At 26.2% G+C, this 15,364-nt stretch overlaps 1 protein-coding gene across 4 annotated transcripts; it reads right to left on the bottom strand.

The window, feature by feature from the left end:
- Positions 1 to 10,313: 10,313 nt before the first annotated feature.
- On the bottom strand, positions 10,314 to 15,018 carry LOC114196110 (cysteine--tRNA ligase, chloroplastic/mitochondrial). Of its 4 annotated transcripts, none has more exons than XM_028086638.1 (9): positions 14,542 to 15,018; positions 14,388 to 14,451; positions 13,408 to 13,569; positions 13,011 to 13,181; positions 12,581 to 12,862; positions 12,295 to 12,420; positions 11,985 to 12,188; positions 11,446 to 11,547; positions 10,314 to 10,809 (listed from the first exon to the last, which is right to left on the bottom strand). In XM_028086638.1, exons 1-9 carry the CDS (start codon positions 14,898 to 14,900, stop codon positions 10,585 to 10,587), a joined length of 1,695 nt encoding a protein of 564 aa, XP_027942439.1. In that variant the 5' UTR covers positions 14,901 to 15,018; the 3' UTR covers positions 10,314 to 10,584. The 4 variants fall into 4 exon arrangements, with proteins under 4 accessions (XP_027942439.1, XP_027942440.1, XP_027942443.1 ...); XM_028086639.1 differs by having other exon boundaries at positions 14,388 to 14,455; positions 14,542 to 14,770; XM_028086642.1 differs by having other exon boundaries at positions 14,380 to 14,455; positions 14,542 to 14,640.
- Positions 15,019 to 15,364: the final 346 nt, after the last annotated feature.

The raw sequence follows: 15,364 nt of genomic DNA, 5'->3' as shown, positions 1-15,364 counted from the left end.
AATAAACCTTTGTGTAAGAAATGTTGGCCTAACCACTGAGGTTAATATATAAGAATCAGTGTCGTGGACAAGAAGGAAAATACTCACCAGAACTTATCTCATCTAGTATGATAAGCTCAATGACTTATCTATCTCTGAAGTGTCTCAGCAGGTGGGGACCACGTGAACACACGGTTTTTCCCATAACAGCTACCTTAAACACCTACGCGGTGTTCGCCTGATAACAGTGTTTGCAGTCATTTGAAGTGATGAATTTGTGGATTACAATGTGTTCTTTTCGATAGATGTGCAGTGATTTGAAATCATGGATTTGTGGGATGATATCATTATCTTATTTTTGCTAATAAGCTATGATTTGAGAGGAATATGAGACATTTTATCATTATAACCTTGTAGCATGTGTGTGAATAGTGAAAGATGTTTGTGTGTGTGAGTGAACTCGTGTGGGGTGTGGAAAGAGTGGGTGGTGTGTGTGAGTGAGAGTACCCGGTTACATAAATGATTTTATGTTTGTTCGTTTGTGCACCGGTTACATCATTAGTGCGGTAATATATGTGACACTGGTTATGTAATCGATGTTAGTGTTGTGAGCGAGTGACACTGGATTATGTAATCGGTATTGTGTGTTTGCATGATAATTATTTTTCTCATTCATACAAAATTATATTTATTTATTTTAACATTTTATTTAATTTTTTATTTTTTTTTAAATTCGTATTATTTAATTTTAATTATTTTTATAACATCAAATTACAAAATCATTCTATTTTTTCATTTTGGTAACTTTGAAATTCTATCTATTTTCACATTTTTTTTTATTTATCACACAATCAACTCTCACTAACTTTTACAAAAATTTTCTCCAAATTTACTCATTTTACCTTCTAAATCTACTAAAATACACATATCTCTATCTCCTTAAATTTACACAAATTCATCTTCAAACTCTCTCTCATATCCATACATACAAAGGAATACAACCTTAATAAAATTTCACAATATTTTATTTATATAATTAATGTAAGTGAAAGGAAGTTACAGACTTTAAAAAAGTTATTTCTCATTTCAATTATGTAGTGCTTATTAAATTAAAAGTATAAAAATTTGAATGAAAGAAGAATTGATTTTTTTATATATCAAATTAGCGTATATTATATATATATATATATATATATATATATATATATATATATATATATAATAGTACTTTTTTATATTTAGTTATGTAGTCAAGTTTAAAACTCACAAACCTTTAAAATTAAAACTGATTTTATTTTCAACAATCTCACTTATTTAAAAATAATTATAACAGGCTTCCTTTTAAATGTTCCTACTTCAAAAATATTTTTATGTGTACATTTTGACCCATGTTTATAATTTTGATTACAAAAATGTATTAAATTTATTTATTTTTATGAAATAAAAAACATTAAACAAACTTAACTAAAATTCTTAATTTATGCAAACTTAGTAGTATTTTAATATAGATCTTACTTAAATATTTGAAAATTGTTTTTATTAAATTGTTTTTAATGATTAAAAAGTTGTTAGTTACTGTAATGATAAATTTATATATCAATTTACAAATAAAAAATTATTGATTATTAAAAAAGTCACCATTATGAATAAAAAAAATATAATTGGTCATTAATTAATTAAAAACTAATTTAAAAATTAACTTCTTTTTGTAAAATAAATTTTGATAGCTTATATTTAATAAAAACTAATTTAAAAATTAACTTCTTTTTGTAAAAAAAATTTGATAGCTTATATTTAATAATCAATTTTCTTGGTAGCTAAATTTTAAAAACTAATCCAGAAATCAATTATAAATTTTTATTAATAATAATGACTATTTTAGTAACCAATAAATTTTTATTTTATAAATTAATATCTAATTTGATCACTATAGTTACTAACAATTTCTAGTCACTAAAATTAATTATTAATCACATTTACTTATAGTATGTATATAAAATATATATTAAAAAATATTTTTATTTATATTTAAGTCTCCTGCATTTATTATTTAGATTCACGGTAGTTTTTAAAGTAATTATTACAATTTATTATAATTTATTATAAAACGGGATGTCAAACTGTCTTACACCATAACTTCTTATCTTTAATTCATAATTTAATAAAAGTTTCAAAATCTTTAATAGTCATGAACTATTTATTCTATTAAAATTAACTAGTTCATTAATTTTCACAAAAGAAAAATTATATAACTAAATAGTTCATTAAATGGTTGTACAATTACAATTGTACATTTATTATTATTCATTACATTACATTTATTAGTATATTTATTTATTGAAGATATATTAATCAAAGATAATTATTATTTTTAACATTTTATGGTATGCTATAACTTTTTGTCGTAACTAGTCAGAAACTAATATTGTCCCAGAAATATTTCATTTTATCCTTAAATAAAATGTAGAATAAAAATATATTAAATAAATCATAGGTATAGTAACAACGGATGTGTTATTGTATTAATATGAACAAATTAAAGATATAATATTATTTACATTAATAAAATAAAATATCTCATCAAAATATTATTAAAATTACTAGGCCATACGTTAACAAGTCATTACCATTTTAGCTTTTCCCATCAATTTGAATCCAATCTTAATTTTACTTAATAATTCAAGACAGTTTTTGCAACTATGAAATACTCCAACTCTTTTACCAAAGTAAATTTTTTAGGAAATTATTCATGAAATTAAAAATGCAATTTATGAATCTTTCTAAAACCCTAATATTTGAATCATTCAGTAACACTCCAATCAAACAAATTAAGCTCTCTTCTTCGATCTTCCACCTTAAACCTTTTGGTTCATGTGCAGATGAATGAGATGATCATAACAAGTTTGATACTGTGACGTTGTGTGAGAGAGATTGAAACGTTTTATTTTGTTTTGGCATGTTATAATGTTAAAAAAATTGTAACGCCTTATAATAAAAGAGATGTCTAATTTAATATTTAATAAAGTGATTGTTACAACGTATGAAAAATATATTTAAATTTAATATTTATTAAAATGATTGTTATAAATTATGAAAAATATATCTAAATTTAATATTTATTAAAATGATTCTCATAACATAATAATATTGTTGCATCTAGGGACGACAACTTGGATCGGGTACAGATAATGTCTATTATGCAGTCCGATTTGCAAAAAAGAATAAATAAATATCTGCTACTCGTTTGTTTACTTGTCGGATACTCATTTGAAAGATTAGATATTTTAAAACCCGTGAACACCCATGAATATTCGTGAATATTTATATAATTTTTTATAATAAAATTTAAAGAAAATCAAAAAATAAAATATAAATTGTATTAAATATAAATTAAATTTAAATTTAATTTAATCTAATCTAATAAAATATAAATTAAATTTTAATTTTAATTAAATTTAACTTAATAAAACATAAACTAAATTTTAATTTTAATTTTTTACAATTAACAGATACCTTCCAGTATGGATAGTATGATATCCTCACCTGACCCATTTATAAACAAGTATTAAAATATCCACTACATGTTACTCGCAGATAACCAAATATCAACTCTCCGTTACAAATTTTATCCGTAAATACTCACCGACACGAATATTTTTATTATCCCTAATTACATAATGTATTTAAATCTCTTATTTTAAATATATGCATTTAATAGTACAAAAGTTGAAGAGATAAAATAAAAGGTCTTGTTAATATGTTATTAAAGTTAGAAAACTTTATTACATTTGTTATAGTGTTTCTTAAAGATCCTTAAATAACACTTAAAAATTGAAATTTTATTTAATTTAATCCATGTATTATTTTTTATTCTCAATTTCGAATGAAAATTTGTCTATATTTTTATTTCTTTTATTTTAATTGATTAAATTGTTTTTCAAGATACTTTAAATTAATATGTTAAGTTTAAGGTCATAATATATATATATATATATATATATATATATATATAATTATAATTTTGTTATAAAGAAAATTCTAAAATGTTTATATCTTAAGATACAAATCAAAATTATAATTTGAATGAACGGAATGATAAAAAATATATTCAAATTAAATAATAATTATAATATATGAAAATAGTATTTATTTTTAAAATATTAACTTTACTTTTTCTTTGTCTCATCAATTTATTTTTGTTTGAGTGTTTTTCACATGTCTGTCTGATTAGAGGGAAAAGAAAGGTTGGAAGAGAGGTATTTGTGAATTTGGACACAACTATTACATGGTGAGACTGCATGATTAGTAGACGTTCTTATCAGTTATTAAGTAGTAGGCCCTCAGACTTATCTTTTGTCGAAATACTCTCAATACTGATCTCTAGTGTAATTTTCCTGTTAGACAATTAAATGTTTTAATAAACAAAAAAAAAATATTGTGTATAGATTAAAATAAATTGCATAAAAATTCTATCAAATGATAGTTTTACCTTATAGAAAATTAGTTTAACTATATTTAAAAAAAAAAAAAAACTCATAAAAATGCTCGATATCCTTATATATAGCATATCCTTGTGTGATGACTGATTTATTTTTTCAATATTGCTTTATATAAAGTTAATAAGTAAACCATTTTCAATCAATTTTTTCTTTTTCTTTTCCATCTTATTCACATTTGTATACCTTTAATGTTAATTTAATATTAAAGTTTTATAATTTTATTACTTCAGCGAGTTCTTAAAATTCGAAGCACCCAAAATACCACCTAATGAAATTATACACTAAAAATAAATAATTCTGCATGTGAATCATATAATAATGTTATATTTTGTCAATTTAACAGGAAAAATCTTTAATATAATTTTTCTTAAATATTATAAAAATCAATAAACTTATCATCTATTACAGTGTTATAAAAATTTTATACTGTATCCAGAATATATATATATATATATATATATATTCTAAAAGTTTTAAAACGATTATATTTACATTTGGAAAGTAAGCTCCTTATTGGAAAAACAAATTTCATTCCACGGTTTAAGCAAAAGAAATTATTCAAATTTCGTTTTATGAATAAAAAATATTCCAATTTATATTTGAGTCTCCCGCATTTATTATTTGGAGTCAGTAGTTTTTCAAGTAATTATTATAATTTATTGTAAAACAGATGTCATCATAACTTCTTCTTTTTAATTCATGATTTAATAAAATTTCAAAAATGTTTAATAGTCATGAACTATTTATTCTATTAAAATTAACTAGTTCATTAATTTTTATAATAAAAACAATTATATAACTAAATAGTTCATTAAATGCAATGTACAATTACAATTGTACATTTATTATTATTCATTGCATTACATTTATTAGTATATTTATATCTTGAATATATTACTGAAAAGATAATTATTACATTTAACATTTTATGGCATGCTATATTTTTTTGTCATGTTAACTAGTCAGAAACTAATATTGTCCCACAAATTTTCGCACAGGAAGACATATAATTTGAGAAAAACATAATTGACAGAGAAATACTAAATTTTATTCATAAATAAAATTTACAATAAAAATACATTAAATAAATCACAGATATAGTAACGACGGATGTGTTTTTGAATTAATATGAACAAATTAAAGATATAATACTCTTTTACAATAATAAAATAGAATATTCTGTCAAAATATTATTAAAATTAATAGGCCATTAATTAACAAGTTATTACCATTTTAGCTTTTTCCATCGATTTGAACCCAATTTTAACTTTACTTGATAATTCAAGACAGTTTTTCCAATTTTGAAACACTACAACTGATATGACAAACAAACTCGTTCCCGTGGATATTGCCTGAACCTGTCCCCGTTTTGACGGGGAATTCCCGCATTGATTGGGTATGGGTATGGGGAATCCCCGACTTTTTCAATACATATCCCCGCCATAATATCCGTCCCCGTTTAAATTATTAAAATATTCACAATTAATTAAGTAACCATATATATATGTGTATTATTTATTTATTTCTTCTAATTATTTGGTTTGTCATGAAACTCATTCGCATTTCAATTATATTTTTCATCTTATCATAACTTTTATGTAATTATGTGAAAAAGATGTATGTCAATTAAATTTTTTTTATGTCTCATATTTGAATATTTCTATTTTTTTTAATATTTTTATTTATTGTATATTTTTCTTTTACATGAGAATGTTTAATACTCTCGATGTAAGTATTTAATATTTATGTCTCGTATTTGAATATTTCTATTATTTTTTAATATTTTTATTTATTGTATATTTTCCTTTTCACATGAAAATGTTTAATACTCTCAATGTAAGTATTTAATAGTACAAACATTTCGTTTATTAGGTAATATAAAAAAAATCATTTACTTATTATTATTAGTTTTTGTTTCATTTGAAGAACACTTTTGTTTCACTAAAATTTCTCAACCATTGAGTATATATGTTGATATTTAAAAAGTTTTCTTATATCTCTAAGATATTTTTCAACTTATCATACCCTTAATTTTACATTTGTTTTTCTTTGTGTGATTTCTTTCAATAGTCTCTCAAATTGTTTGTAAACATTGGTTAAATTTTTAATATTTTTATTTATTGTTTATTTTCATTATGTAGAAAACTATTTTGATATATTTTATCTAATTTTTTTTATTTTCTAACTCATTATCAATTATACTGTAATTTTTTCACTATAATTGTATAAATAAATTTTATTTACTACAATATAAAAATCTAATGTAATTGTCATGAATATTTTTTTATCATCATCCAGCATAATTGAAGTTCAAAAGATATAAGATCTATGTTAAAATTTTATTATTATGATTATTATTTGTTCTTTGTATCATTTTGATCAAGTATTATTACTTTTATTAGTGTATAAAAAAGAGATTCATTAGAATTTAAAAGATTGAAGTAAACAAAAATTTAAAATATATTTTAATTTGAATACTTGTTTTCCTTTTATATTTTTAAATTTTATCAACTAGGTTTCATTAATGTTTGCAAATTTAATAAATGTGTTGGTTCTCATAAAATTTTATTTGGTATTATAATTTAAAATATAAACAATTATAATTTATTTTAAACTTTTATTATGATTATTATTTGTTCTTTGTATCATTTTGATTATGTATTATAACTTTTATTAGTGTATAAAAAAGAGATGCATTAGAATTTAAAAGATTGAAGTAAAAAAACATTTAAAATATATTTTAATTTGAATATTTGTTTCCTTTTCTATTTTTTAAAAAATATTTTTAAATTTTATCAACTAGGTTTCATTAATGTTTGTAAATTTAATAAATGTGTTCATTCTCATGAAATTTTATTTGGTATTATAATCTAAAATGTAAAAAATTATAATTTATTTTAAACTTTTATTATGATTATTATTTGTTCTTTGTATCATTTTGATCAAATGATGTATTATAAATTTTATTAGTGTATAAAAAAGAGACTTATTAGAATTTAAAAGATTGAAGTAAATAAACATTTAAAATATATTTTAATTTGATTTTTTTTTTAAAAAAAAAATATTTTTTATATTTTATCAACTATGTTTCATTATATTTGAAAATTTAATAATTATTTTGTTTTTCATGAAATTTTATTTGGTATTATAATCTAAAATATAAACAATTATAATTTATTTTAAAGTATTTGATATCGAAGAAATAATCATCCTTCTAATATTGAATATTTGATAATATTATGTTTCCTTTACCATAATTTTTTATTATTTTATAAAAATTATTTAAAATTAATATTGAAGTAGTAAGAAAATGGGTATGGGTATGAGTATGGGTACGAGATTATACTCGTTACCCGGTGGAAATGGGGATGGGATAAAAGTTTGATACTCGTTGAGTTTGGATATGGGAATGGGATGAATTTTTTTTACGGCAATGGGTATGAGATAGCGAAACTCGTCCCCATCCCACCCCGTTGCCATCCCTAACTACAACTCTTCTACCAAAGTAAAATTTCAGGAAATTTCTCATAAAATTAAAAATGCAATTTATGAATCTCTAAAACCCTAATATTTGAATCATTCAATAAGACTCCAATCAAACAAATTAAGCTCTCTTCTTCAATTTTTCACTAAAATATATATTTAATAAAATGATTGTTATAACGTGTGAAAAAAAATATAAATTTAATATTTATTAAAATGATTGTTATAACATGATGATACCAACTTAAATGCCTTATTATAAATATATGCATTTATTATAGTGTAAAAGTAAAAGAGGTAAAATAAAAGGTCTTGTAAATATATTATTAAACTTAGAAAATTTTATTGTGTTTTTTAATTTTTTTTAAAGAACCTTAGATAACACTTAAAAAAAACTGAAATTTAATTTTAATTTAATCCATGTATTATTTTTTATTCTCAATTTTGAATGAAAAATTGTCTATATATATTTTTATTTTAATTAATTAAATTGTTTTTCAACATACTTTAAATTAATATGTTAATTTTAAGGTTTAATAATATATATATATAATTAAATTTTAATTTTTCTATAAAGAAAAAATATAAATGTTTATATCTTAAGATTCGAATCAAACTTATAATTCGAATAAACTGAAGGATCCAAAATGTATTCAAATTAAATAATAACTATAATTATATGAAAATAATATTTATTTTAAAACATTAACTTTACTTTGCAATCAAATTTTATGTTTGCCTCTTTCTATAACTTATTTCTTTTTCTCATCAATTTATTTTTGTTTGAGTGTTTTTCACATTCGCTGGTGAGAGGGTGGTATTTGTGAATTTGGACACAACTGTCAGGTGGTGGGACTGCATGATAAGTAGCCTTCCTTATCTTATTATTAAGTGATAGACAATCTACTTATCTTTCCTTACTCCTCTCTGTGTATTTCTTCTGTGGGAGGTGTGCTTTCTTGTCTATCTATTATATATATTTTAAATAAACAATAAAATTTATTTTTCACACATTAAAATTAACTTATATATAAATCAAAACAAATTATGTAATTATTTTTATCAAATGATAGTTTTACTTTATAAAAAACTAATTTAAATATTTTTTTTTAAAAAAAATTCTCATAAAAATGTTTAGTTAGGTTAAAACATATTTTTGTTTCGTGACATATCCTTATATATCGTATAAATAATATACTTCTATATATTGACGGAGCGATGATCGAACATGAACAATCGATCATTTTAACCGATGATAGATTGATAAGTGTGTTGTAAAACATGTTACTAATTAAGTTTACCAGTAATTGATTTATGGTTAAGTCAATCTTAATTAAAAGTTCAAATATCAAATTATAAGTTCAATGTATGGTGGTTAATCACTTAATTACATATCTATTATACACTAACTTATTTAACCCATTAAATTTAAATTGACTTTAGTACCAAGAGTATAAATAAATTATACACGAAGAAAAAAATATTGCATTTGGTAGATGAGAAAATTGTTTTAAGTGGATGTTGGGCCTTATATCCAAAACACTTTCCATTTTGTTTTTTCCAATCTTGGCTTTATATAGAGTTAATGGGTAAACCAATTTTAATCAATTTTTCTTTTTCACCTTTGTATACTTTCATGATCATTTGATATTAAATTACCGAAAATATGACCTAATGAAATTATAAACCAAAAATAATTCTGCATGTGAATCATATAATAGAATGTTATATTTTGTCAATCCAACAGGCAAAATCTTTAATACAATTTTTAAAAATATTATAAAAATCAATAAACCTATCATTCATTGCACTGTTATAAAAATGTATACTGTCAGTCACATATATTATTTATTCTAAAAGTTTAAAACAATTATATTGACATTGGGAAAGTAAGCTCTTGCTGGAAAAGCAAATTTCATTTAACCTTTTAAGCAAAAGAAATCCTTCTAAATTCGTTTTATAAATAATAATTTTCAAAATAATTATGCTAGTATTTCACTCTTAGGTGGCATACTTATCATAATACACTCTATAATGAAGAGAAGAAATAAATTTAGCTAGAAGATTTATTTTTTAAAGCTTTCATGTTCCAAAGACTTTTTCTTTTCTCTCTTTAATTAAACAATACAAATGCATCATTATCTATATTTCCTTTTTTGTTTTCTCCTTCCTTCCAAAAATGCCACAAGAGTTATTTTTGAATCACCCATGTTCATCCACACACACACACACAACGTTTTCTTGTGATCTAGGGATCCATTTCACTATTAGCATAAACAAAGATAAAGAATGAAAAAAAAAAAAACTGAAAAATTTACACAAAAGAAGGCTTTCTCAATATGAAGCCAAAGGTACTTCAGTGATTCTGCGATAAGTTATTTCAATATTAATATGAAAGTGTTGCAACTATGAATCAAGAATATTCTAAGGGGTTAAAAGCCCGATAAATAAGAAAATTAATTCAATATTGCAGATCCATATTTTTAAGGCACCAGGAATTCAGAAGGGAAGCCTTTACCATAGTGAGGAAAGTTGATAGCTTGATACAGCAGTGGCATCCCTTACAATGAATTTCCATATACATTTATCAGTTTTGGTTTGGATATGTTGAAGAAGTGAAGGACTAGAGGAGATGTTGAAGTGGAAGAGGAATGGTAGGCCTCCAAGTTGTGCCATCTGGACTGTCCATAAGAGTAATACCAAGAATAGCTAAATCCTTCCTAATTGCATCTGATTTAGCGTAGTCCTTTTCTATTCTAGCAACAGCCCGTTCTTCAATTTTCTCCAACACTTTCTCTTCTGTCAAGTTTGCACGCTTTAAAGCTTTTTCCTTAAGCTGCTGCAAAACCTGCACCATGTAACAATACTTATTGACCATTTGCCAGAATAATATGAATTATGTTATGCAAACAGATACCAGAGAAACAGAATCTCAAACCTATTCATATTTAATACCATTAGATTTACCTCTGGATTTATGCAAGCTCATTGTAGGTATCTATATAAAACACAACAAATGTTTCATAAAAATATACAGAATCATTACGGAGAATTTGTAGCAGTCCATAGTTATAGCAGCTTAAGACTGGGTGGAAGTATTAATCTTGATATTAATCCGATGGCCAATAATGCAGGGGTACCACAAAAGAATGTCTACAAAAATCTCCATTTAAACACTATGCCAGAATTGAACGGGAGTTAAAGATTTAGAAAAAAAATAAAAATGAAAGGGTTCAATGAATTGACCAGAAATAATAAAACCCGTAAAAAAAGATTGTTAAAAGAGTCCAAAAATAACAATGACACCCCAGAAAGATAACCGATAAAGGAATAAAAAACTTCTATTCAATGGAATTTCTGTTAATTACACATAAATCAGTGATTGTTCTCCCAATAAAATTGATGGGTGGGTATGATATCATACCTCACGTGCCAAAAAAAGAAACAATAGAAAACAGTGACATAAAGAAAAATGTATTCATACCTCAGAGTAACTTGCAGGCATTAGTCCTAAAACAGTAAGAACATCCCCAATGCTCTTCTCTAAAGCTGCAAGTGACTCTATTCGAAATTGTTGTTTTTTCCCCTGCATGATTATGAACTTGGAATGTTATAAACAGTATTTAATTCAAATACTTTACTTGCTTATGTGCCAAGCATTAAAGAATATCATCCCCAAGACAAAGTTTCAAAGATGCATTTCTAGCACAGAAACTCAGAAGATCTGCACAAAACCCTTTTATTGATCCTTTGCAAAGATTAGGTTATTGGCATCATGTAACACTTAGCAAGTAAACAACTTGAAATATAGGTTTGCTTGAAGCAAGGTTGATTGTTAGATACAAGTATGACCAAAACCAGAGATTTGATAGACTGATATTAACCTAAAAAACCAAAATTGCACACCAACAATAAGATGTATTAATGTTAAAGTTGTTCATTTCCAAACCTTGAGCTCTTTTAAAACCATTACTAAACCATAATTACATAATAACTTTAGCTATAAACGAGAAAATGCCATACCTTGCGGGTATGCAGCAAATCATTAATTGATTTTAAGGGATCAGACATTCCAGCCAATACAACTGGAGTGTGAAGATCATCCGACATTGAGGTCAGAAAAACATCCTGGAACTTATCAATAATATTCAATGTATCTGGTGGGATGGAATCTTTTCTAGTTGTCTGATCATGCTGATTCAATAAGCTTTTGCATTCGTGTAATGTCTGCAAACACACAAAACATTCAAGATAGTTCACATAACATACATGCTGACACAATAAAGAAGCAAGCCTATTTAAGAACACCCAGCGGGCAAATGCATAGTAATACCTCGTATATATAAAAGATACGGTCTGAAGCACTTTCAAGTTGTACATTTGAGTAGTTCACAGGAGATCGATAATGGGCACTCATCAAAAAATATCTCAAAGCCAGAGGATGGTAAATGTCTATAACCTGATTAAACAATATTCATGGCATCAAAATGCAACCCTTTGAATGGTAACCATCAACAAATAAAAATTGTAGGTCCTTCATCATAGACTAAATAGTTCTTGTCTAATAAAAAGACAATATACTTAAGTAGGATAAGTTTAAACCATCAGGGATGAGTCACCTGACGTATTGTGAAAAAATTTCCCAAAGATTTTGACATCTTCACAGAATCAATGGTAACAAAACCATTATGCATCCATACGCTTATATCACTTTTATTACAAGCAGCACAACTTTGAGCAATTTCATTCTCATGGTGAGGAAACACAAGATCAATTCCTCCACCGTGGATGTCAAAAGAGTAACCAAGATAAGCTGCACTCATGGCACTGCACTCAATATGCCACCCAGGTCTTCCAGGACCCCAGGGACTTTCCCAAAATGGCTCCCCAGGCTTTGAAGACTGCAAAATAGCATTGGAAATTCACAATAAGTTCCAAACTAAATTAAGATTTCAATAATTTAATAATCATTGATTTGTAATATATAAGATCAACATATTTAACAGATAATGTTATCAATATTTGTCAATTGTCACTGATATATTATACCTTCCACAGAGCAAAATCAGCAGGATTTTTCTTCCTTAAGTCAACTGCAACCCTCTCACCAGCTCGGTTATCTTCTAGATCTCGACTGGATAGTTTCCCATATTCTGGAAATTTTTCTACATTAAAGTATACATCCCCATCAACAACGTAGGCATACCCATTATTAAGAATCTGTCAACAAGCATGTTAACTGATCAATAGTGAAGCAAATCAACATTGTATTTCTTAACCAGAAAACAAAATAGAGTTTTCTAATGAACTATGAAGAGAAGCATTTCATCTACCAATAACGTATCTAAGTAAGGTTGTGTAGAAATGGAATATGAATAAACAGTCTAAAATTTGTATGTCTTCTAGTATCCATTTTAATGACACAGTAAATGGAGAGTATCAGTACCTTCTCAATCATATCAATGATTTGGGGCATGTGCTCCGAGACCTTTGGTTCCACAGAGGGAGGCAGACAATTAAGAGTTATCATGTCTCGACAGAATTCTTCACAATAGCGCCGGCTCAAACTGATTGGATCTTCTCCTAACTCTTTCGCTCTAGCAATTATCTACATATTGAAAAGTGCAGACTAAGATCCTGTAATACCAATTAAAAAACAGTGGGTACTTTGCATTTTTAACAAATGGATATAATCAAAACTCAAAACTTGTCTACAAATTCTTAAGGTCTAAACTCTAAACGATTAAGAACTACTGTTTAAGGGTAACAACTAACAACTGAATGACCAAGAGCCACGTAAAAGGTTTTGTTTGGATAAACTCCTGTATAAGTGTTTTTATGACAAGAAAAGGAAAAAGGTAAAATAAATTGAGATTCTCTCATGAGTTAAAATCATTTCTACATACTCAACTTTTGTACAAGCTATCTCATTTACCTTCTCCAACAGCTAAGATACATAAGTGGATAACTTTTGAGAGAAACCCAATTCATTATACCTTTTTATTTACCTTTCCTATAAGTAATGACGAAAAGAAGTTGACCTAAACAAGACCTAGTTCAAACCCACGACAAACTCCCCACCCACCTCATTACCATCCTCTACTAAGAGCAAATTCAGGCTTAGATGCAAAAATATCATCTCGAAGATTTTCATCCCTTCTTTATCTGCTAGTTATTAATATTTTGAACAAGCCAAAAGCTAAACACCTTAACCTAATGAAAACAAAGGCACAAACAGTAAAGCTATTAAAACAAAGCTGAAAGACGCGTCACTAAATAACGAATAAAATTGCCTTAAGAACGCCAACTTGTGTATTATGAAGATATTAGACATGAGACAACAAAGAACCATAAATTTTTTTTTTTTCTTAATGAGAAAGTGCCAAGGAGGCATAGAAAAAAGGAAATAGACACTCACTCACTGACCTTGTCATCAACGTCAGTAAAATTGCGAACATAACAGACTTCAAATCCCAGATGCTTAAAGTATCTGCCTAATTGTCAAGCAGAGAAAACCAATTAGTGCCAATACGAAAAGGGGTACAATTGAATTAAGCGTGTGCGAAGAGAAGAGAGAAACCTGTAAAGAAGGTCGAAATTGATATACACGCGTGCATGTCCAATATGGCTGAGATCGTAGGCGGTGACGCCGCACACGTACATTCCCACTTTGGATTCCACTTTGGGTTTGAAGAGTTGTTTTGTTTTACTCATGGTGTTGTGCAGCCATACCTCCGGCGAAGGTTTCTTCAGGGTGAAACCCTGGGCGCCGGATTTGCCGCAATCCTTCTCCGCCGTGAACGGCGGAGACGAGCAGGCGCAGAAGGACGGCGGGCTCTTCTTCCTGAAGATGGCGGCGTGGGGTGTGGATGGAGCGGAGCGAGGAAAAAGCGTAGAGAAGAAGGGTCTGTAGCACTTAAGAAGAGAGACGGTACCCATTTTTGCAGCTTCTCTTTTGCGCTCTCTCTGATATGAGTTATCAACAATCAACTTTCAGTTACCGGGTTCACTCGGACGAGCTCATGCTTTAAGGTTGTCGTTTATCGATTTATACATATAGCCAACAGGGTATCAACTTAGAAGGAAAAAGAACAAATTTTAAAAACTTAAAGGACTCAACTCTTCCTTTCTTTCTTCTTTATTGGAGATTTCCTCTTATTTTAACCTTGATTTAGTATACAAATTGTATTTAAAGTATTGCTTCGAAATTAAATGATTTGTATACTTTGGAGATTTAGAAATAACTAAAAGCAACATTATTCTAATTTTATGATTTCTACTTTTTTTTTTTCTCTTAAGGGAGGGATGCTTTGTAATTTTTTCGAAAGTCTGAAACTAAAAAAGTGTATTTTACACGTCGGTTTAGTTTTAAAAAGATATTATTTATAGGAAATAAGTTTTTC

This window comes from Vigna unguiculata, chromosome 9, assembly GCF_004118075.2.
Source record: "Vigna unguiculata cultivar IT97K-499-35 chromosome 9, ASM411807v1, whole genome shotgun sequence".
Lineage (NCBI taxonomy): Eukaryota > Viridiplantae > Streptophyta > Magnoliopsida > Fabales > Fabaceae > Vigna > Vigna unguiculata.
The sequence above is the reverse complement of the archived record's forward strand: the minus strand, read 5'-3'. Positions and strand labels throughout refer to the sequence as shown.

What these genes read in the sequence shown, in the direction of transcription:
- LOC114196110 (XM_028086638.1), bottom strand. Translation starts at nt 14,900, where the DNA reads ATGGGTACCGTCTCTCTTCTTAAGTGCTACAGACCCTTCTTCTCTACG. An exon ending in TTACTGACGTTGATGACAAG is followed by an intron (nt 13,570 to 14,387) that starts GTCAGTGAGTGA and finishes TTCAATATGTAG; the next exon opens with ATAATTGCTAGAGCGAAAGA. An exon ending in ATTTGCTGCATACCCGCAAG is followed by an intron (nt 11,548 to 11,984) that starts GTATGGCATTTT and finishes ATAATCATGCAG; the next exon opens with GGGAAAAAACAACAATTTCG.